Below are 21,785 nucleotides of genomic sequence, written 5' to 3' on the forward strand. Positions count from 1 at the left end.
AGCCGCTTCTGGCGAACCAGAGCAGCGCATAGAAACGCCGTTTGCCTATTTATCTATTTGCACTTTGACATGCTTTCAAACTGCTAGGTTGGCAGGAGCAGGGACCGAGCAACGGGAGCTCACCCCATCGCGGGGATTCGAACCGCCAACCTTCTGATCGGCAAGTCCTAGGCTCTGTGGTTTAACCCACAGTGCCACCCGCGTCCCCATCTACCTGTAGTTTCCCTAATAAAGGATGTATTTCACAACATGGCCTGTTGAAAATAAGAAACATTTGCATTCATTCAGGCTCTCTCCTTTCTAACCCCTCCCAAACTTACAATGCTATCTCTGAAGTCTGATCCCTTGGCCTGGTTATCAAAAACAAACAAACAAACCAGCTTTTCTTATGCAACACAAGAATGAACACATTAATAGGCATTAAAAGTGTACACGACTCATTCAGTCAAAGCACAAAAATACATTTCCCCGTCGCTGAAATGATTCTCTTCCTTTGCATTGACTATCAGACTCCAATTTGTGATTGGAATGCCAGGTTCATTGACAACGGAAGCAGTGCAGGTTTGCATTTGTTGAATTTCCACCTGTAGTTTAGCTGTGAAAGGTACAAAAAAAACTTGCCAGGGGGAAAAACAAACTAGTAAGGGAGAAAAATCTCAATTATATAATACTTCCATCACTTTGAGGAGATAGAAGCATAATGAGAAAACCTTTAGCATTTAAAGTTCATGTAACATGTTGAATGCAGTTTTACAGAACTCTATAATTATGTAAACATTCACCAACAGTGATGTATGATGTGTATGGTAATTTTTCATGAATTCACTCATACGTATGATACAATAGCCTTCTAATTTACAAGCAGAAGATACTAGACAAGCCACCAACCTTCTCAGTCCTCCCTCTGCCCATGCTGTTCCCGTATTTCAACTTAAATATTGCAGAGCCACCATTTCTGCCTTCCCTTTCAAACATTCTGATGTGTGTTCTGAAATCTGCCAAGCTTTCCATGGATCCAGTGACAAATTACACTCGCATGAAAAAGTGTATTGTTTTCTCACAGTATTGTATTTCTCACATTTCAACCCTTTTGCAGCAAATCACATGCACGGTGTGATATTATTATACTTTAACTGGTTTGTATTGAAAACCCATGTGAGAACAACCAAGTTCCTAGTCTCTCTGGTTTCAGAGAAAAGCTTGGAAATGATGCTGAAGCATATTGTGTAAGAAAAACACGGGGGCCTAATTTGAATGGTAGAATGTTTGGTATCTGGTGGGCGGGGCTTGTGTGTTATGCTCCAAATCAGCCTCTTCTTGCAGTGTGAGCTCTGTTCTGTTCAGTTAAGAGGGACCAACCGCGTCTTCTTGTTTCTTGCCTCAGACTTGCCTCATGTTGCATTTAAGTTTCTCTCTTTTTTATGATAATATTTATTAAGTTTTCATTTTTCAACCAAACATTTATAACATATCTTTTCATCACCTATAATTCAACTCTTTTGAGTCTCCAACTCCCCTTCATCCCCCCCAAACCGACTTTCCATCTTCCTTACATAATTTCCTCGCATTTCCAATTCCCCCTATCTTACCTACTTTCATTCCTTAAGCACTTAAGCTTCTCTCATCGTGTTATTTTGTTAGTTTTCTTTATTATTAAAACTTAGTTCACATTTATGTGAGCAGCTCATTTTTATCATAGAAAAAGAAACTCTGCTGAAGAATGGTGGAATATCCTAAACTTGGGTGAATGAGGGGATATTCCCAGTTTGCCAGGAGGGCTGATTTTGTTAATCGCCCCCCCCCCACCTCCACAACATATTGTACTTGTTGATTGGTTTTTTTTAAAAAAAAAGGAGGGGGGGAATTGATTTCAGTTTAGCACTTCAAATCTTTAATTGTTTCAAACCACAGGTGGGCGACTTCATTTTATGTGGCAATTTACACTTCCCGAACTTACACTTCCCATGAGAGTTTCTTCCTCCCTGTTAATTTCCCTTTTATTGTACCTGGCTTTTTAATTAGAGTGTTCCCCCTCCCTTAGGTAGTTACAGAACAACCGAAAAGGGCTGTAAAAATGAATGGATGTCTTTATTATGGGTTAGGTAATCCAGAGCATTTGTCTCTGGCACCACTCAGTGTCAGCTTTTCCCACCACTGGCATATACTCCCTGTCATGTTTTAAACCAATAAGTTTGTCTGGGCTTGTGCTTTTTAAAACAAATCCCAAAGTACTTCACATTATCTTCTTGTCTCCTCAGTCCTGAACGCAGCCTAGCCATCTTGTTTCCACCAGCCTAAGGGAAAAGATGCAGTGCACCTACTTCTACAGGCTGCTGCCAAAGGCACACTCCCAGTATTTTAAAAACACCAGCAACAACTGTCTCATGTATGACAGCATTTATTCAAAACAGCTGCATTGCAAGCAAAAACAAAGCCCTTACAGGTAAAAGGAGAAAGGAAGAAAAAGGTAAGATCTGAGCTGCCTGTGTCTGCACCTGCTTGGCTGCTCCTTGCACTAGCAATGGGTCACTCACTCTCTATGTAGTGGCCGTGCATGACATACACATGCATTTGTTTTAAATTTTGATACTACTCTTGCACTTTTATTTATTTCTTTTTTTTTAAATTGGCCGTTTTGCCTACTTGGAGCATGCTTGAAATGCTGGCTTTGGTGGGAGTTTGTTGTTGCACTGTTCCAGATAAATTATAAGGAAGAAGAAGTGTCCCCGTGCAAAAACACCTGCATGCATGCCCTTAATGGCCCTCAGGTATCCAGTACTGTACTAACTGAGAGAAGGGGACATCACACAAGGCCAGTATAGCCCATCACGCACGGCTCACAAAAGTGGGTGGGAAACACAGAGACAAATTTAAACGGAAAGCGCGCATATGTGGACGAAAGTGCGCGAGAGCGCACGCAGGGGGACAACATTGGATCTGTGCAGTGCAGCCGCGGGCGCATGGACGCCCAGGTGTTGCGTACCTCCCGGTGTTTAGGCTGCTTGTCTAAGATGGCACTTGTTGTGCCATTACTTGTCAATATGAGTTTGCTGATGTCCATTAGGTGTCGCTAGTGTTCGCGCGAACCTTTGCTTAGAAATGCTGTATATTTCCACATTTTGTCCCTCCCCTCCAGTCTCCGCCCCCGTTGCTCTCTTTCGTCGGGTTTCCGACGGTACCTTTGGGTCCGGAAGTCGAGGGGAGCATCAACTCTTTCGGCGATCGGACACGACGGACAGTGGCGCATTCCTGAAGCTTCCAGTGTCTTTGTTTCGGAAAGGGAGCAACTTGAGGGTAAGGTGGTGGGTTCGCTTTTCTGCCTGCCTGTCCCCTCGCCGTCTCAAAGAGCTCTTCCTCCGTTCTGAGCTGGTAACTTGGCCATTCCATTGCAGCTGCCAGGAAACGGGGCAAAGTTCAGAAGTTGTTTCTCCCCGCCCCGCCATGCACTCATAAGAAAGTGCAGGAAAGACCCAGGCAGGGCGAGTTTGAGGAGCAGAGCACCTTGCTTCTTGCTGGGTTCCCAAGCGGCTTGCAAGTCATATACAATTTGATTGCATAAAATAAATCCTGGCCGCTTAAATTCTCCCCCACCCTATAGGCTTGTTCAAAAGTTACGTCTCTGTGGAACCAAGTGTGCGCTTCTTGAGTTATACAGTTCAACCATCTGTCTATGTGGGCGATGAGAGTGTACACTCTTTGAATGTACCATGTGAATGCCCTTTGTGTAAATAATCACACGAGTTAATAAGGAGGAGGAGTTTGGATTTGATATCCCGCTTTATCACTACCCGAAGGAGTCTCAAAGCAGCTAACATTCTCCTTTCCCTTCCTCCCCCACAACAAACACTCTGTGAGGTGAGCGGGGCTGAGAGACTTCAGAGAAGTGTGACTGGCCCAAGGTCACCCAGCAGCTGCATGTGGAGGAGCGGAGACGCGAACCTGGTTCACCAGATTATGAGGTGACTCTGGGGTTGCGGCACTCATCTCGTTTTACTGGCCGAGGGAGCCGGCGTACAGCTTTTGGGTCATGTGGCCAGCATGACTAAGCCACTTCTGGCGAACCAGAGTAGCGCACGGAAACGCCGTTTACCTTCCCGCCAGAGCGGTACCTATTTATCTACTTGCACTTTGATGTGCTTTTGAACTGCTAGGTTGGCAGGAAATAACATCTGGACGAAACACTAAATCAGTGTGTGAAGCTAAGGCTGCTTGGCAGCTACGCCCACTTCCCTAATCCCAGGTGAGGAACATGATCTACAGATACTCATAGGTGTTTGTGCTCTTTATCACTATTTAAAATGTCCCCTGGATAAATACTGATGGTGAAAATGGGCTGCATAGTTTAGTCCTGCCAGTGCCTCAAATCACTTTGGTGTCCCGACTTCTTGCATTATTTTACAGTTATATATGACTGCAGATTACATCCCAGTTCTCACAGTATTTGCACTGCAGTAAGATAAGTGCTGGTGGGTCAAACAGGATAGCACGATTCACATCACTTGATTTCCCTACACATTATTCCTGTGTGCTTGATTATATCCATACACACAAACACACACACCACCTTTCTACCCCCTTGGCTCCACACACAAGCTCAGGATACTTTGAACCCCCAGAGGAAGTGGGCTGGACTAGGTGAGATGGTGAAAGCATTGTTTGCTTTCTGAGTTTGTAAGGAGATGAAATGGCAGCATTGGCTCATAAAAGGGTGCTATTGGCATTCCTCTGAATTCACACAACTGTCAGATCTTGAGCTAGGAGATTGTTAACTGGATTGCAGAGCACACTAGAATAGGCCCAGATTTGAAGGGAGAAGAACTGTACAAATGAGGTCTTGTGAGCAGGCTTCTGCAAACCTTGCTCAGGTGAATGCAAACTCAGACGACGATTTGTATGTGTGAATTGGGCCAACACAGATCTGAAAGTTCTGCCACTCCATCTACACACAATGCTTTTCAATGGTGTCACAGTACACATACAGCTGTCACCTATCTGCACATGTGGCTCAACATTTTATTGCCCCCCATTTGCAAACATGTGGCCAGTTTGAGGAAAGAAGCATTAAGAAGGTGGTTTTTAACCAGAAAAGGCTTAGCAGTGAGAGGATGCAAAGCCAGCATTTCCTCCTGCAGTTCTTACAATACTAATGAATGATCCCTTGCCTCAGGTGTCGAAAGCCAAGATAAGCTTTCACCTAAAGCTGTATAATGAAGATGCAAGATTCACCTCTGTGAGAGGGAGTTCCACGCAGTGGCGTAGTGTGGGGGGTGCAGGGGGGGCCGGTCGCACCGGGCGCAACATCTGGGGGTTAGGGTTAGGGGGCGCAAATCCACGGGTTAGGGCAAATTACTTGCCCTGCCCCGGGTGCTGACAACCCACGCTACGCCACTGGTTCCACGACTTAGGGGCCGCCACAAAGAATGCCCTCTCCTTGGCTGCCGCACCCTGAGCTTTTAAGGGCAGTGGAACAACCAAGAGGGCTCCCTCCACCGATTTTAGCACCCAAGGGACTTGCAAAGAAGGAGGCAGCCTTTCAAATATTTGTGGCCTGAGTCATTTAGGGCTTTAAACACTTTAAATGTAAGCACTTCTGCACACACCATTTTGTGCCAGCTTTGTCGGTCAGAAAATAAAGTAGTGTCATCTCCTCCCTCTTAAAAAAACCCCATGATTTATTTGTCCATTTTCTTCTTTTTGTTTGGTGCTTTCATTTTCAGGCTTCCCAGAATACCTCATTGGCAGTTATGGCTGCTACCACCACACAACTGACCGAGAGCACCATCACGGTGGGCGGGCAAACGCTGTTCTACCGGCAGGTCCAGCCTGCTCAGCAGAGCCCCCGGTTCTCTGTCTTGCTGCTTCATGGCATCCGTTTCTCATCAGAGACGTGGCTAAACCTGCAGACTCTGTCTAAGTTGGGAGAAGCCGGATACCGCGCTGTGGCTGTTGACCTGCCAGGTATGTCTGGATCTTGACAGGTGAAGGGATCACTTCCACACTGTACTGGGCGACTCCAGTGCAGTTATAATTTGAAATGTAAGAACCTGGCCCTTCCTCGAGGTCAAAAAACCTTGGATGCTGACATCCAGGCCCTCATTCTTGTTTTGCTTTTTAACAATGTGTTAAGTCTCACTCGTATATGGAAGAACATGTGTGAAAATTGTCATGCAGGTGTTTGTGCCTTTGGGTTCTGATCATACACATTTGGCTCAGTTCAGATATCTTGCCAAGCCATGGATGTCATAACCAAAGATAAATATCCTAAACTATGCCTGGGCTTAGTTGGATATAACAGGCAAACCAAGGTTTAGGGCTGCTCACCTGCTTTTGTTTTTCAATGGTGAGCTTCATCTCCATACTGCAGCAGCATCCTCTTCAGTCCTCTGAAGTCTCAGCAATGGCCATAACTGTGATTTATCAGCGTTACCTGAACTCAGACATAGCAGCTGGATCCAGGATGAGCATGTATTTACCTCCAAAGTCCAGCAACCCCATCCCTGTCCTAATTCCCACTATAACTGAGCCTGTGGCTAAGCCTAAACACGTATAACTGAAACAACCAGCTATTGGCTTCCTTGTTCACCCCCTGCTTTCTCTCTCTCTGTTTCCCCAATTTCAGATTTTAAATTGGAAGCTCTTTGGGTCAGACTCCTGACCTCTTGGACTCTATAAAGCACCATGCACACTACTAGTGATGATAAATAAATAAATGGCAGCAGTAGCACATCACAGTTAGTTACAATTGTGGTTTCAAAACCAGCCTCAAAGTGTTCTTTGAGACCCTGGTTTGGCAGTCCCCCTCAAATCACAGTTTGTAAGCTGGTGTAATTCCAAGCCTAATGTGAAACAGAGCATAATGGGAGTTTCCAGTTAAATGTTCATTGCTGGATTGGTGCTGCTTGTGCATGCAAGGGTATGTTCCCCCCCCCCCCCGCAACATCCACATTGCTTTGTTAGCACTGAAATGCCACCCTGTACTCGTTCCTCCACCCAATTTAATCAGGATTCATCCTTCCCACAGAACATGTGTGACGTGCAGTGTCTTGTTTCTTGCGGTCCAGGATTAGGTCGTTCCAAAGAGGCTACTGCCCCAGCTCCTGTCGGAGAGCCAGCACCAGCCAATTTCTTGAAGTCCGTCTTCGAGGCCCTGAAGCTAGACCAGGCAGTGGTGATCAGCCCGTCTCTCAGCGGGATGTATTCGCTTCCGTTCCTCTTCCAGCACAGTGAGATGCTTAAAGCCTATATCCCAGTGGCACCCATCTGCACAGAGAAGTTCTCAGCCACACAATATGCCGGTGTCAAAGTACGTCCACCTGGCGGCTAGGCATGCAGAGGGGAGGGGATTCTGAGGTTAAAACTGGGGCAGGTCTTGTTTCAGCTGCAGATGTGGGGGGGGGGCACCAAAATTAACTGGGTGGGCCCATCTCCTGGCTACTGTCACTACTGCTTATTCAGAGCCCTCTCTGTCCATGCCCAATTGGCACTGCTGACCAGAAGAAGAAGAGGAGGAGTTTGGATTTGATATCCCGCTTTATCACTACCCGAAGGAGTCTCAAAGCGGCTAACATTCTCCTTTCCCTTCCTCCCCCACAACAAACACTCTGAGGTGAGGCTGAGAGACTTCAGAGAAGTGTGTCTAGCCCAAGGTCACCCAGCAGCTGCATGTGGAGGAGCGGAGACGCGAACCCGGTTCACCAGATTACAAGTCCACCGCTCTTAACCACTACACCACACTGCAGCTCGTCTTTCTTAGTCTTGCCACTGCTGATAGTCCTGGAGAGGGCAAATGACTATGCAGCGGTATGGGCCTCAGCCAGTGCCTTGCAGTGCAGACTTGACACCTGGAAATTAAAAGGCATTGAAGAATAATTGAGGGGAATACAGAGAACAGCAGTACAGTCGTACCTTGGAATTCAAACAGCTTAGTTGCTGAATGTTTTGGCTCCCGAACGATTGAAAACCGGAAGTGATTGTTCCGGTTTTCGAACGTTCTTATGGAAGCAGAACGTCCGATGCAGCTTCCGTGGCTTCTGATTGGCTGCAGGAGCTTCCTGCAGCCAATCAGAAGCTGCGCCTTGGAAGTCGAACATTTTGAAAGTCGAATGGACTTCCGGAGCGGATTCCGTTTGACTTCCAAGGTACGTCTGTATCAGCGATTGCATACAACAGGGAAAGGGTTCCTGAGCTAATCACTAGAGGGCAGTGCCTACTGCTTCGTTCTCAGGCACAAAACCGCTTTCAGAGATTCAAAGCAGGCCTATAATCAGGCCTACAAACACAAACAGGGAAGCTTGTTCATTTTTTCTATCTGCAATGACTGCCTATCATCTCATAAGAACTGCTCCAAGGATAGTGTGATGCAGGGATCATTTCACCATTATGAGAAAAAGAACTGCTGTGATAGCCTTCTCCCCATTAGTGGGTTGATGGAGTAAGTGTGATCTTTTAGCAAGGAAAGTAAGTCTGCTTCTACACTCAGAAGAGAAAATGCATCATTAGAAGCAAGAGGGATTAGATTGTAACTGCTGCAAATCTCTGAGCGTTCCTTAACCTCTAAGTGTAGCTTTGTAATGTCTCTTGCAAACACAGAGCACTTAATCTGACTGTTATCCAAATACCTCACTTTTTAATATTTTAAGCTCCTCCTCCTATTAATCTCTGGGGTGTGCCTTTGCCCAGGCAAATGTGGCTGGTAAATGCAAAAATCTCCCCTTGCAAATGTGACCTTTTTTTAGCCCTGGTAACCCTGTAAGACAATAGCTTTGACAGCAGTGGGAATTCTCTGTACTTCTGTGAATCCTGAACATCTCTGCCCCAGAGATTCTGAGCTATTTAAAATGTGGGAGAGGTTTGTTTTCCTTGCTAGGAGAAGATACTGCAACCAGGAAAGGATAATTCTACTGGCAGTAATACCATTAATAAAGGTTTAAACACTGAATAACACAGAGATCAAAGAGACAGCAAGCACATATTACCTTCCTGAACTTTTTGTTTGGCACAGATCAAGCCAATTACTGTGAAGCACGCAGACACAATGTGCACATTTGCACATTTAGTATAGGTAAATTGGACATCTAAGTGGAGCGGGGTGGGGGAGAGGATTGGGGTGGTGAGCTCTGCCACCAACACATGCACAAAAGTGACCCTACATGGGTACGATTGAGGACTGTGCTTTTTGCAGAGTTCCTGAGCTTGTGCACAATACAGTTTATATGTGCATAGAGTTGTTTCCAACCTTGAACCTGTGTTTCACTTGAGATATTTGTTGAAAGCACCCAAGAAGGGGGAGTTCCTTGTTTGTTGACTTGACCACACTTGACTTCTCTTCTCCCACACTTAGACACCAGCACTCATCGTATATGGGGACCAGGACGCCCAGCTGGGGGAAGTGAGCCTGAACAACCTGAAGAACTTACCTAATCACAAGGTGATGCTGATGAAAGGGGCAGGCCATGCCTGTTACCTTGACAAGCCAGATGAGTGGCACCATGGGCTCCTAGACTTCCTGAAGAGCATAGAGTGAAGAGCAAACTGGCCCGGCCTGCTCCCAACCCACCCGCAATGATCAGTGGCTTCCACAAATGTCTGGTGTTTGCTTCCTGGGTACTGGGTTCTCTTTCTGCAATTCAGTCGGCAATCGAACAGGAGCCAAGTCCTTTGGGGACTACCCAATAATTATAGAACTAAAATACTTAGCAGATGGATCATGCTGCATCCAAAACATGCTCATTGCTTAATAGAATCATAGAATCGTGTTCCATGAATTGCATATTCAGAATGACACCCACCTACCCATTTCCCCTCCCTTGGCCATGGGATTCATTGGGTCACCCTAATATATAAATATGGATCTGTTACACAGGCACGTTGGCACCTCAGTGCAAATTTGCCATTTCACGATCTGGCGTGAAATCCACCTCTTCCTCATCACTCACCCATGATTGTGAAATTTCCCCCTCTTTTTAGTTAAATGAACACAAAAGGCAACAAGCCAGCATGCTGAGTTAGCTGAAACAGATGTCATGAAGGTGGGGCAATGTACGTTTTCCCAACCAAACAGTCTTTTTAGAGACTGCCCGCCTTGCTCTGTGGAACTTTTAGCTATCTTTGCCCTTGATATCTTTGCCAGGGGACATCTGTCTTTATTTCAGAACCTTTAGCTATGTCACTGCTGTGGTGTACACACCGTCTCTTTGTCAGAATCTGTTTCTTCCTGCTTTGGGTTGGCAAGAGTATGTATTCTTGACGTGCATAGTGGCAGCCAGCTGCTTTGTGGTGAGCAATTATTAGAGGGCAGGGCTAAGGCTGACTCAGTGATTTTAGGGAGGATGATTTTGTATGACAAAACCTTTAGCATCTCCAGGGCTTCCCCTTTCTAACAGTGCAATCTGGTACCCATGTCTGCTCAGAAGTCCCATTAAGTTACCCCCAGGGAAATCTGCATAGGACTGCAGCTCATCAACAATGTGCATATGTTAAATACTATCACCTCTTCTGCCTGAGCCCAGCAAGAACATGTGGCTACCTATTTTGAAACATCCTTGTGCTCTACGGTTATCACTCTCATTGGTGATTAAATTACTAGATGGTTCTGGGAGTCTTCTTAGAAGTTTAACATAATGGGATATGTCAGAGTATTGTTTGTCTAAGGTTGCAATAGTAGAAGGAAGAAATGCAATGGCACTGAACACTATTATTGGGGAACTTGTGGCTTTCCTTATGTTGGGACTACAACTCCCACCATCCTTCTCTACTTGCCATGCTTGCAGGGGGTGATGGAAGTTGGAGTCCAACTACCTCTGAAGAGCCACATGTTCCTTATCTCTGCTATGCACCTTGGAAGAGTTGGGGTGCTCTGAGGGAGGAAGCATCACTCACCACTGCTACTCTATACCTGAACAATTTTATCTTGCTTGGAATCAAACGGACTGTCAAGTTAGCAAAGAGTGCAGACTTCCAATAATAAAAGTTGGATAAAGAAAATTAATTAAATCAGCTGTGCAAATGATACATTTTGTAAAAAAAACCACCTTTTTTAATCAATTAAAACATTGATTTATACATCTGCTTATTTTGTTGATGTATTCTTTTCTAATGTAGCTCAACCACACATTTGTGAATCATCCTATCTCCACAATTACATTTGACACTGTAGTTCGGAGTAGGTTTTTGGAGAATGTGGGAATGTTGGGGAGAATGTTTGCTATTAGTTGAACTAGTCTTCCAGGTTGGCTTATAGACATGGGGAGCACATTGTGATTATAATCCAGAAAGCTCAGTCTGCCATTTAGAACACAAAAGCTGGGTTTTGAACCTAACACTGGAAAATAGCACTGTCTTGGGAGTTGTTATGATGAATCTAGTTGTAAGGAAAAGACAAAATCTGAACTAATAATGTTGTTGTTTTTTAATTTCCTTTAGGGCTATTGAAAGATTTCTAGTTTTAGTAAATGTGCACTTACTCAGATTTCATAATGTGTGGCTATAGCATAAACAATATTGGTCTTGGGTCCTCCAACCTTAGCAGTCTTCAAAATTAGGTGTAGCCTTGGGTAATAGGGATTTGAAATGATAGACATACTAATCGGCCTAGCTAAGGCATGCTCATGCACAGGCATAATTAACAATGTAAGGGAAGGAGAGATTCATAGGAAATATAATCAGGCAAATCATGGGAGGTGCTGGAATGTCTTCCTAGCAGAACTGGTGCAGAACACAGAGGAAGCCATTATCAATCTAGATTCACATGGTCCGTTCTGGCTGGCCAACGCACAACATGTGCTCTACCACTGAGATATGGTCCCTTTGATTGCCACCTTTCCTGTATCATCAGTGCACTGCCTCTTCCCATTATCCACATGAGATGGAATTAGATGCTCTAGCTTTCTACAGCTTAAGAGAAAATGCTTGCCAGCCCCTGGAGTAACAGCACAAATGGATTTCTTTAAATGCCCAGGGGATTACCAAATTAATGACCAAGGTGAACAGATGGGAGACAGGTTAAAGTCAGCCGCACGGCTATTCCAGAGCCACCTGGCCTTGTTCCCTTGTGCTCATTTTCCACAGATGGAGACCAGACAGATGGAGCCAGCAGTAAGAAGTAGGGAGGTGGACTCTAATCGTCACATGGCACCCTGACTGGCTGAAGGCTGTGATGGCTGTCAAAAACCAAACTTTATCCTATTAGGCAGAGGATTTGCTGGCAGGGGGCTGGCAAGTCCGGGAGTCTGATTCCCACACAGTCAGCAACTTCCATCTATAGCTAGGATCTAAAGCACTGGGATTGACTGCACCTCAAAGGAAGGGAGAGTGCTCTGCTCTGGCATGTCAGTGAAGTTGGGTTGCTCGCTACTGAAATTTTGTGGCACGAAAACACATCAAAGTAAATGGAATGTGGAGTGGAGCCATATGTGGAATACCATTGGTGTGAAATAAGTATCTCTTATGGGGCGATATCCAAATCTCAAGGATCAGCAACAGCTATATTGGCCAAGAATATAATCTGCCAAGGTGACGTGACCTTCAATGCATTTTCAGGCCAAGAGATACTAGCTGGGTGTCTTATTTCTAGAAAAAAATCCATTTTCTCTAACTATTCATGCTGGCATTCAATAAGACTAAAATGTCTGAAGAAAATCTTGTCCAGTCTGGATTGTCCACAGAACTTTTAAAATGAATATGAGCAGAACAGAAGCTCAATTAATTCTTGCTATTCTACTTCAAAACACGAGGCCTTCCTGCAAATCACAGTTCACACAGCCTTGGTAGCCATTCATCTAGGTGTGACCACCTTAGTGTCAGGCCTGGAGCCTAGCTAGCTACAACTGCAATCCAGTTTGAACAAAGGGGCCTGAGTCCATAACGCAGAGCATCTGTGTATGGGGAAGGCCCTAGGCTCAATCCATGGCATCTTCAGATAGGGTTGGGAATGTCCCAATCTAAGACCCTGGATAGCCACTACCAGGCAGTATGGATGGTACTGAGCTAAATGGACAAAATGGGCTGATTCATTCTAAGGCAGCTTCCTGTGCTGAGGCTGCAGAAGTATTGACTGGCTGAAGGCCAAATATCAGAGTAAAGGAGGAGCAGGCAAGCCTAGTGTCAGTTTGAGTGGGCTGTGGGCAAAGATCCCTCTGGGGAAAGGCTCCCCTCCCACCTTCCTGGTGGCACCCCTTTCCAACAAACTACAACTGAAATGCCCTCTTCTACTCCACTATTAAAGGAGCCGGAGCCCTGTCCTCTTACTCATCTGCCCCCCCCCCCAATGTAGCTTTTGCTCCCCCCACTTTCCATTTGAGATCACTGTTGCAGCACAAGAGCCCAGTACTGCACAGCCTCTCTGTTTAAGCTTCAGGTGAGCTGTTAAGACCCTTTAATTTTGCTGAGCTTTTAGCATGGGTTAAAATCCCGTCTCGTTTTTATGCTGAATCTGTTTTATTATACAAAATGTATTTAGTCATGTGGATTTTTTCCTCAGGGCTTTATGTATTTTAGTAGCTTTTGGGGGCAGGTAAGCTGCTTTTGAGCTTATTTCATAAGGAAACATGGAGTATGCATAAGTAAAGAAATAAGTTTGGAGAGGCAGTTACATACCTTTGGTAGACCTGATTTTCAAGGCGGCTAGAAATTGAGAAGGGAAAAGTCAACTTTGCAGTAGTTTTAGAAAGGGGAAAGCTCTGTGGCTGAGTAGCCTCTTACTGTTTTTCACTGACACTGGTAGCTGCATTGCTTTGAAGCTGAGGTGAGAAACATCAGGATGTCCACACATGATCGTAAAATCAATAGAACTAGAAATAAAAGCCACCCAACAAGTATCTATTGTGCAAAAAAAGAGCGCCATTCCCTTTCATTTTCTCATAGCAGCTAACACTTCCTTTCTTTAGGAACAGACCTATGCTCAGGAATTTTGAAGTCCCGTGAATGACAACCATCTAGGTGCCAATCAAGGGACTGGCAAACCATCTCCCCACACTTCACAGCCATAGAGTTGCCCCAGAAGTAGTCACATTGACCTCGCCATTAGCGGACTGCTAGAGAGAATGTTAATAAATCTGCCTCTCCTAGCCATGGCCCTAGGCCCACACTTTCTCCCTTTCCTTCTCAGCTTCCAAGAAGCTCCTGTTACTTACCCATCCATCTATGCCCTGTCCACAAGCACGGGGTGTTTCTGTGTAACGCTGACTTGGCTCCATCATCAACACAAGGCAATGCTTCCGCAATCCACAGTCCTACCTTGCAGTAGGTTCGGGGCTGGCACATTTCTGCTCCTGACAGATAGATGCTTGGCACTAAGCCTTAAATGTAGTCATGGGGTGTACAATGGCAGGCTCATTCTCCCCACCCCACCATCTCTGAAGCAGTTGTGGTGAAGTGCACACACAACCTGTTGTGTGGTTAGTTGCACCCAACTCCTCTCTTTGAGTAGCCAGCAGCAGCAGATCACATTACTGTGCAGCTTTTCTCTCTCATCCCACACGAGTGTCACATTCCTCTGCCAAGGCTATGCTGGCAATTGTTAGATGATAGAAACAGCATTCTTCATCCCATGCTTCAGTTTCTATTCTGTTGTGAACAAATAGGGCCAGGGAGGGGTTTTTTTCCTCCCCTTTTGCATTTGTAGCAGTTCTCTTCCACCCAACTACAGTACTTCAGTTATCAAGTATTTCCATAAGATGAGAATTCAAGTGCGTTGGGTGGCATCATAGAGATATAGCTTCCTTTCCGCACTTACACTCCCTCTTTCTGGCTCCAGTATATGGGGTGAGAAATAATTTTTGTCCAAGTCAGACTGGCATCTGACCCTCTTGGGTATTGTCTTTTGCCCCCTGAAAGATGTGCTTCAGTGAGTAAACCTAGGTGCTCTGAATGTTCCTTTCTGCAACGTACCTTCTCTTTTCTTATAAGACAATGTAGTATAGATTGCAAAGGTTCAGTATGGGTGGCACTGTGTTCTAAACCACTGAGCCTCTTGGGCTTGCCGGTCATAAGGTCGGTGGTTTGAATCTGCACAGCAGGGTAAGCTCCCGTTGTTCTGTCCCATCTTCTGCTAACCTAGCAGTCCAAAACCGTACCAGTGCAAGTAGATAAATAGGTACCACTGTGGCGGGAAGGTAAATGGTGTTTCCGTGCACTCGGGCTTCCATCACAGTGTCCTGTTGCACCAGTAGTGGTTTAGTCATGATGGCCACATGACCCGGAAAGCTCTCTGTGGACAAACAGTGGCTCCCTCAGCCTGAAGCGAGATGAACGCAGCATCCCATAGTCACCTTTGGCTGGACTTAACCATCCAGGGGTCCTTTATCTTTTACCTTAGTGCCTGTGTGTGTGTGTGTGTGCGCGCGCGCATGCACGCACACACTCATAGATTTATTTGCATGAGTAAATGGGAGCCACACACATTAACACCAACAACTTGCCTTGTATAGGGCTTGGGACTGATGAGTGACATGCTTGTGATGCTTGGAAGACCATGATGGATCATTCACACATGGATGTCATCATGATGACACTGCAGCCACTAGGTGATTAACCTGCACATGCGAATCAGCTCTATGTGCCTTTATTTTTCTGACACCAACAACTCTATATTAAGCTAAACTAGACACATACACTTAAACAGTAGTTGCATGACTACAGGATGGCAAGCAGGATGCTGTTATGGGATGCTAAGGAGTTCACTTCATTATTTCCATTGTAAATTCTCAGTCCTCTCCTATTCTCTGTTGCAAACAGGTAGTTGAATTACAAGGCTCACTCTGCTGGCTGGACAATGACAAATTTAGCTAAGAAAGGGTCCCTGTTACCGTAATAATCAAGTACCTCAAATCCTCCTGAACCATGATGGGGGAAGATACTGTGTGCATAGAACACAGATATCAAGAGTACCCAAATAATAATGTTGTTGGCACCTGTCTGTCTCAGGAGTAGATGAAGGAATGTGCCTTTGGGGGTGAGGTCAAGCTGTTGGAAGGTTGCAGCGTCTGCTGTGGCTGTAGAGACCAATGTGGGAGATGTGTCTTGTTGCAGTTGGGGCAAATCAAGGTGTCCAGTTGTGCTGCTGCAGATGCACCAGGGCGTTTCTCCTCTCTGCTGACATTAATGACAAGTTATTGTGCTCAGCTTTAATGAAGTTGATGCAACGGAACTGGGGAAAGGAGAGGCTCATTGCAATAACCCGAATCCCTGGGGGAAACATAGGGTTTTCTTTGCAAATTATTTCAGTCTCCGCCAGCCTCAGAACTGTGCACTCAATCAGTGAGGAAATCCAATGAATGAACTACGTAAGTTTAAAAGCACTGAGAGTGACCCGTGGATAATCAGGGGCTCTTTCACTTTCCAACAATTGGCCTCCTCTTGAGTTAAAAGAATTGCGCGGCGCCCACAATTAATTCGCAGCAAGCGCCCAGTGACCTGAGAGAGAGCCCACAGAGTGGGGCAGCAGGGGCAAGATCTTTGAACCACCCAAAGTGCACGATCAAAAGAAATCAGGCAGGCTTCTGGGCAGACAACAAGCAGGCAAAGGCGGCCACCTGGATTTCGAGTAAACAAATCAAGGGAGGGCGAGCGCTAAGCAGCGTGAAACGAGGCAGTGCAACCGAACGGAGGAGGCCAGCCTTCCAGCTCCACCCTGCCCTCGATGGCGGGACCCCAGGCGGCCCGGGCCCGCGGCGGGTCGCTTTCCGGGAAATGAATGCCAAATACAAAAGAGGGTGAGCGATCCGCGTTGCCGGGAGGGGGGGGGCGTGGAATGTCCCTGTCCTTGGCAGATGGTCTTACCCAGTGTGCATTGTTCCTTTAGTGTCTCCTTTATCCGCTGTAATTGGATCCTGGAGGGAGCCGGCGAGCAAAGGAGGGGCCGAGGGAGGCTGGGCGGGATTGCAGGGGGAGGCAAAAGAGTCCCGAGGCTTCGGCCTCCCTCGCCTGTCAAGCCTTTGATTTCATTGTTCCGGGCTGATGTCACTCCCAGTTGTCACAGACGCTTCTCCGGGTGACAATGTGGGACTAGGAGGAGGCACGGCAAGGACCCCCCTGGACAGACCCCGAAGGTAAGTAAAAAGGGGAAATCGAGGCGTGTGAGCGCGCGCGCGGGTCTGGCCCAGTACCCAACTTTGGGGGAGTTGCGCGGGGACGGTCGCTGAAGGACTCTCCGCCACGGGGAGGGGGGTCAGGGACTCCATAGAGCACCTTCCCACCCGCCCCAAATTCCCTACAAGCCGAGAGCAACTTTGCAGCAAGATGCGCCGCGAGGCTGGCAAATGGGGGGGGGGGGAGCGCGCCGCTCCGTCAGCGGCGGGAATCCCGGGCAAGGGAGCGGGGCGAAGTTTTGCCCGCTGTCTATTTGGACCGTGCGCCTCCGCGAAAGCGACTTGCCGAAGGAGCGACGAGCACGGGATGCTGCTGCGGAGCGCCGAGCAGGCGCGCCGAGGAGAAAGCGCTGGCGATGCCTCTTCGGAGATTGCGCGCCGCCTCGGGATGCCTCGCCAGCCCCGCGTGGCCAAAGCCTCCTCTGGGCCGGGAAGAGTTCATTTCTTCCCGGAACCTCGAAAATTTGTAAACCCACCCGGCGGGCATGATCTGACACCCGAGGCCTCTCCTGAACTTTGGCGCTCGTTTTCTGCGGCTGAGAGCGATCCTGCGGTAGCCTCTCGCGGTTGAAGACAAGTTATTGAGGGGACAGCGGAGGAAGGGGGAATATATTGCAACTCCCGAGGATAGAAGAAGCGGCGTGTCCTTGCTGACGACAAAGAGGAGATCGGGCACGCTTGTCCCCCCTCCCCCTAAACTTCGTTCCCAGCTCCAGACCCTACGAACGTCCTCAAGCACTTACTGGGCACCCCTGCCCCCCGCGATCCTCCTCATGCCGCTTCTTCTCAGCTCTCTTCTGACCTTCAGCACCTGCCTCGTGCCGTTTGTTTCTCCTGTATGCATTCCTTTAAAAATTCAGGTGTTTGTTCGTTCCAAACCTGATCTTATGCGCCTCCCCTGCACCCCCCCGCACCCTTCTAGTAGTGAAGCTAAGCGCGCCCTCAAGCCAACTTAACGCGCCTTTCCCCAGTTCCGGCTCTCCACACTTCTGCGTCTCTCTCTCTCTCCCTGCTGGCCCGCCACCCTCTGTTCCTATTGTACCCCATTCATCCCCCCACCCCCTTGCATCTCCAAACTGGCATGGCCTACTTCTGAGCTCAGCTTACTATTGTGGTAAGATCCCTGGGGACGTGTTGGGTGATGAATCTCTGCCCAGCTCATTCCATTTGTGACACAGCCTCCATTTCCAGCACCTGCCCGCCCCCCAGACCGCCCCTGAGTTTGGCAGCAGATTGCATTCATTCTTTACAATGCACATCCTTTTGTTCCCAACCTCTACCGAATGCCAGTCCCCTCCCAGTCATTTCTGGGCATTTTATTACAGACCAGAACCTCACGTAGGTACAATATTCAAAAATAATGACAAAAGAAGGCCCTGGGGAAGTCAAGGGCGAGGGATGTTGTCTCAGCCGGCCAAAAATTACTCATTCCATCTCTGGCTATGCAGAACGCTTTTTCTTACTTGGTGGAATGGTCTGCACATGACTGCTGCGGCAGTACTGAGCTCTATTGGGGCAAGTTTCGCGGTGCAATACTGTAATTGCTCCATCTGTATGTGGGGGAATGTATGTGGCTGCCACAGAAGAATATATATATTTTTTAATAAAATATTTATTAAGGTTTTAAGAATTTATATAAAATAGAAAAAACAAACCAAAAAACAAAAACAGTAAAAATACATACAAACCATACAAAACACATACAACAACAAGTATAATTTCAATCCCTTATATTCATAAAACTTACTTTCCCGACCTCCTCATACCTCCCCTTTCTGTATTCCAATCTCTAATTAATTCAATTCAGCAAATCCTTCCCCTAATTTCTGTATAATTTTTGACCTTTCTTTTCTTAATCACATAATCATTACAGCTTATAACCACTTAATTTCTGAATCAACATCGTTCTAACCTTCAATAATTTTACAATGTTTCCTAAGATAGTCCTTAAATTTCTTCCAATCTTCTTCCGCCGTCTCTTTTCCCTGATCTCGGATTCTGCCGGTCATTTCTGCCAGTCCCATATAGTCTATAACCTTCATCTGCCATTCTGCCACAGAATAATTTTAAGGTCCTAAGGATATTCAGTCTGCGTACAGGGCTTACTTCCAAGTAAACATGTTAAGAATCATTGTGTAAGTCATCCTAACCTAGATACGTTTTAAGGTGCAAGAGAAGCTAATAGAGCTGTGGGGCCAAAATGGCCTGTTGTTTTTGCCTTTGTCCAGCTGAAGGACCATAAAAAGCAAGGCCAGAAGGAGGTGATGGAGGTAAAATACTATTCCTGGCTGTTCAGAAGGAATAGATTTATCATAACCCTGTCACTTTATGCTGGAATGGGCCTTCTCCAGGCATCAGAGAAAGCATATAATGATGCCTCCATCATCTCCACCACCATGTTGCAAAGCGAAACCTTCTTCCTAACAGGAATGATTTCCGCCAAAGGCGTATCCTTAATTTAAAAGCAGAATTGCCCAGCAGATCTTCTACAGCAGTTGATGAACTGCTGAAATGTTATTTTTAATTAGGATCCCTGCCTTTTGGGAATAGAGCAGCTTCCTTCATTCTGCCTCCTAATTCAGGAGAAAACTTTCCAGGCAGCCCTCTTTGTCACGTGACCAACAGCCTCTTCCATATGGGCTTCTCTTAGGGAAGGCCGCAGGGCATTCTCTACAGTAACAGCCCTGTTCCAAGGAAATCATCCTCCTGCTCTGGTGCTTTTACAGCTCCATCTGAATTATCCAAATTCCCCGTTTGTCCTCAAACATTTGCCCCTTTGTCCTTTTAAGTCCACACATCCTCCAACTCTGCCCTGCTCATTCAGTTTGGGAGCTACGCATCAATATTCAGAGCAGCTATGAGGTCATCTTTCTAAGGGCTTCCACTCTCCTCCTCTTCACCATTCAGGGAACACACCAGGAATTGTTCTTATGCTCCAGTAAGAGATCCCTCTCATGCGAAAGCCGGGGGTGAGTTGAGGGAGGATTAATGAGAAAGCTACCCACGCAAGCAAGCTTCCACTGGAGGCTTATTAAAACTATGTTATTCTTTGTGCACTCTGGATGTAATTGTAAGAGATGGAAGGAGAGATCTTAGAGTGGCTTTGTACAAAGCTAAGATACAATCCGTAACATAGACACCTCAAGGGGGGGCGGGGGGAACCATACATGCATTATTGAGGAGATGACATAAGGCACCAAGTGCTTTGAGATTTATTGTCTTTTTATCCCATGGTGGGAATAAAACTAAATCCAAAGATCTATAGCCGCCATTCCCATGTGATAAAAGAAAAATTAAAAAGTCGAGCTGCTGATATCTATTTTCAGAGTGGTAAGCTACTGCAGCCCTAAAGAGTTCTATTTTTAATTCCTTCCAATGGGTGACTGGATTCATGTTTGAGTCCCCCTTTAGGGCTGAAAGCTTTTGTAAGACTGCAATCCTATAACCTCACTCACTGAAAGCAGAGGGACTTCTTTCTGAGTGCACATGCACAGGATTTTGCTGCAAAATGTCTTTTAAAATAGCAAAGGATTGGCTGGGAGTAACATGCTGCTAAATGTTAATCATGGTTCTGCCGCCATGATAATAGACCACCCAATGGTTTCACCTCTGTGTTTCAGCTTCTCCTTCTGTACAATGGAAAAGAAGGTCCTTACAGTTAGCTGAATGTGTGGTGGCACTTTGAAGATAGATATACGCATTAGTGGTTGTTACTGGCATCCGTCTGTCTCAAGAGACAAACCACTGCGTTAGCAGCACCAAAGTGACCTACCCATGGCACAGCCTGGGAAGTATGTGTGGAGGTCCTGGGCTGTCCAGTCAACAAGGCCACACCACCACCCACTCAACCTCACTGATGTGGTCGAAAGGAAAGGAAAGCAATACGTTTGGCACCAGCTTGGCTGCAGGAGTTGCCGGAAGGAGGCGTACAAGGTGCCATCCAACTGTCTTAGGGATATGTGTACAGTTTACTCCTTAGCCTTTACTTCTCCTGAAGATATCCCTCAAGGCAGCAGTGGTTTAGGACCAGAGTTTTCCTTCTCCTAGATGGGCCACCTACCCAGGTGGACAAGCCCCACCTGCCCCTCACTTCCCTCTTCCGCATATGCAGATACCACCTTCTTGACGGTTGGACCCACTATTAGTCTTGTCCACTTCATCTTCTGGAGCCTGTCTTCACATTCAGAGAAAGCCCCTAACTCACTGAGGGTTTGAGACCTGTCAGATACCCTCACGTGGTTTAGCCAGTCAGTCGGAGCCATTCCCAGGGTGTGGCCGCTGTCGCAAGCTGACAGCTTCCAGGAGTCACAGGTGAGAGCTGAGTGCAGGGTTTGGGGACCAAAGGTGGACAAACTACCCCAGAAGGAGCACAACGTGTCCCCCACCATAATACCCCTTCCCTAACACCCCATGCACCCCTAGTCAAAGGTGGATGATGTAGTGAAACTGGGAGTTGTTTTCTCAGGATTGCAGAATGAAATAACAAATGAAGTTGCAGTATACCAAGATCAGGTCTAGCCGTGCTGCAGACTCCTCTTTACCACAAAACCACATGAATGAACCACTTGCTTCAGATATCAGATTACAAAGGGGGCTTCGTTTTCTTCCTCCAGAATCCATTTAGAAGGGAGCACCAGGACAAGACAGAGCTGGTATCCTTTCGACTTTCAGCATTAGTTACAAAAGCCAACATTTATAACT

General features: G+C 46.5%; 2 protein-coding genes and 1 long non-coding RNA gene across 6 annotated transcripts in view; 2 read left to right on the plus strand and 1 right to left on the minus strand.

Moving 5' to 3' along the window:
- The first annotated feature begins 2,250 nt into the window (after positions 1–2,250).
- LOC310757825 (putative protein-lysine deacylase ABHD14B) lies at positions 2,251–11,063 on the plus strand. 2 transcript variants are annotated; one of them, XM_083603560.1, is made up of 5 exons: positions 2,251–2,467; positions 3,137–3,294; positions 5,718–5,958; positions 7,062–7,303; positions 9,341–11,063. In XM_083603560.1, exons 1-5 carry the CDS (start codon positions 2,389–2,391, stop codon positions 9,521–9,523), a joined length of 903 nt encoding a protein of 300 aa, XP_083459686.1. In that variant the 5' UTR covers positions 2,251–2,388; the 3' UTR covers positions 9,524–11,063. The 2 variants fall into 2 exon arrangements, with proteins under 2 accessions (XP_083459686.1, XP_083459687.1); XM_083603561.1 differs by lacking the exon at positions 2,251–2,467 and adding an exon at positions 4,152–4,240 and having other exon boundaries at positions 3,225–3,294.
- A 4,480-nt stretch (positions 11,064–15,543) lies between these two features.
- Positions 15,544–16,848, minus strand: LOC310757898. Of its 2 annotated transcripts, none has more exons than XR_014545552.1 (2): positions 16,777–16,848; positions 15,544–16,086 (listed from the first exon to the last, which is right to left on the minus strand). It is a non-coding gene; the product is annotated as an uncharacterized lncRNA (long non-coding RNA). The 2 variants fall into 2 exon arrangements; XR_014545553.1 differs by having other exon boundaries at positions 15,544–16,089; positions 16,777–16,844.
- The window catches only part of PCBP4 (poly(rC) binding protein 4), a 40,932-nt gene continuing 35,235 nt past the window's right edge, over positions 16,089–21,785 (plus strand). The window contains exon 1 of one of the 2 annotated variants that reach the window (XM_083603503.1): positions 16,089–16,709. The gene's annotated coding sequence lies outside the window, so the exon portion shown is untranslated. Of the gene's footprint in view, positions 16,710–16,737; positions 17,046–21,785 lie in introns of those variants that run through there. The other variant, XM_083603502.1, reaches the window with a different exon arrangement.

This window comes from Podarcis filfolensis (genome assembly GCF_964270895.1).
Source record: "Podarcis filfolensis genome assembly, chromosome: 2".
Taxonomy (NCBI): Eukaryota; Metazoa; Chordata; class Lepidosauria; order Squamata; family Lacertidae; genus Podarcis; species Podarcis filfolensis.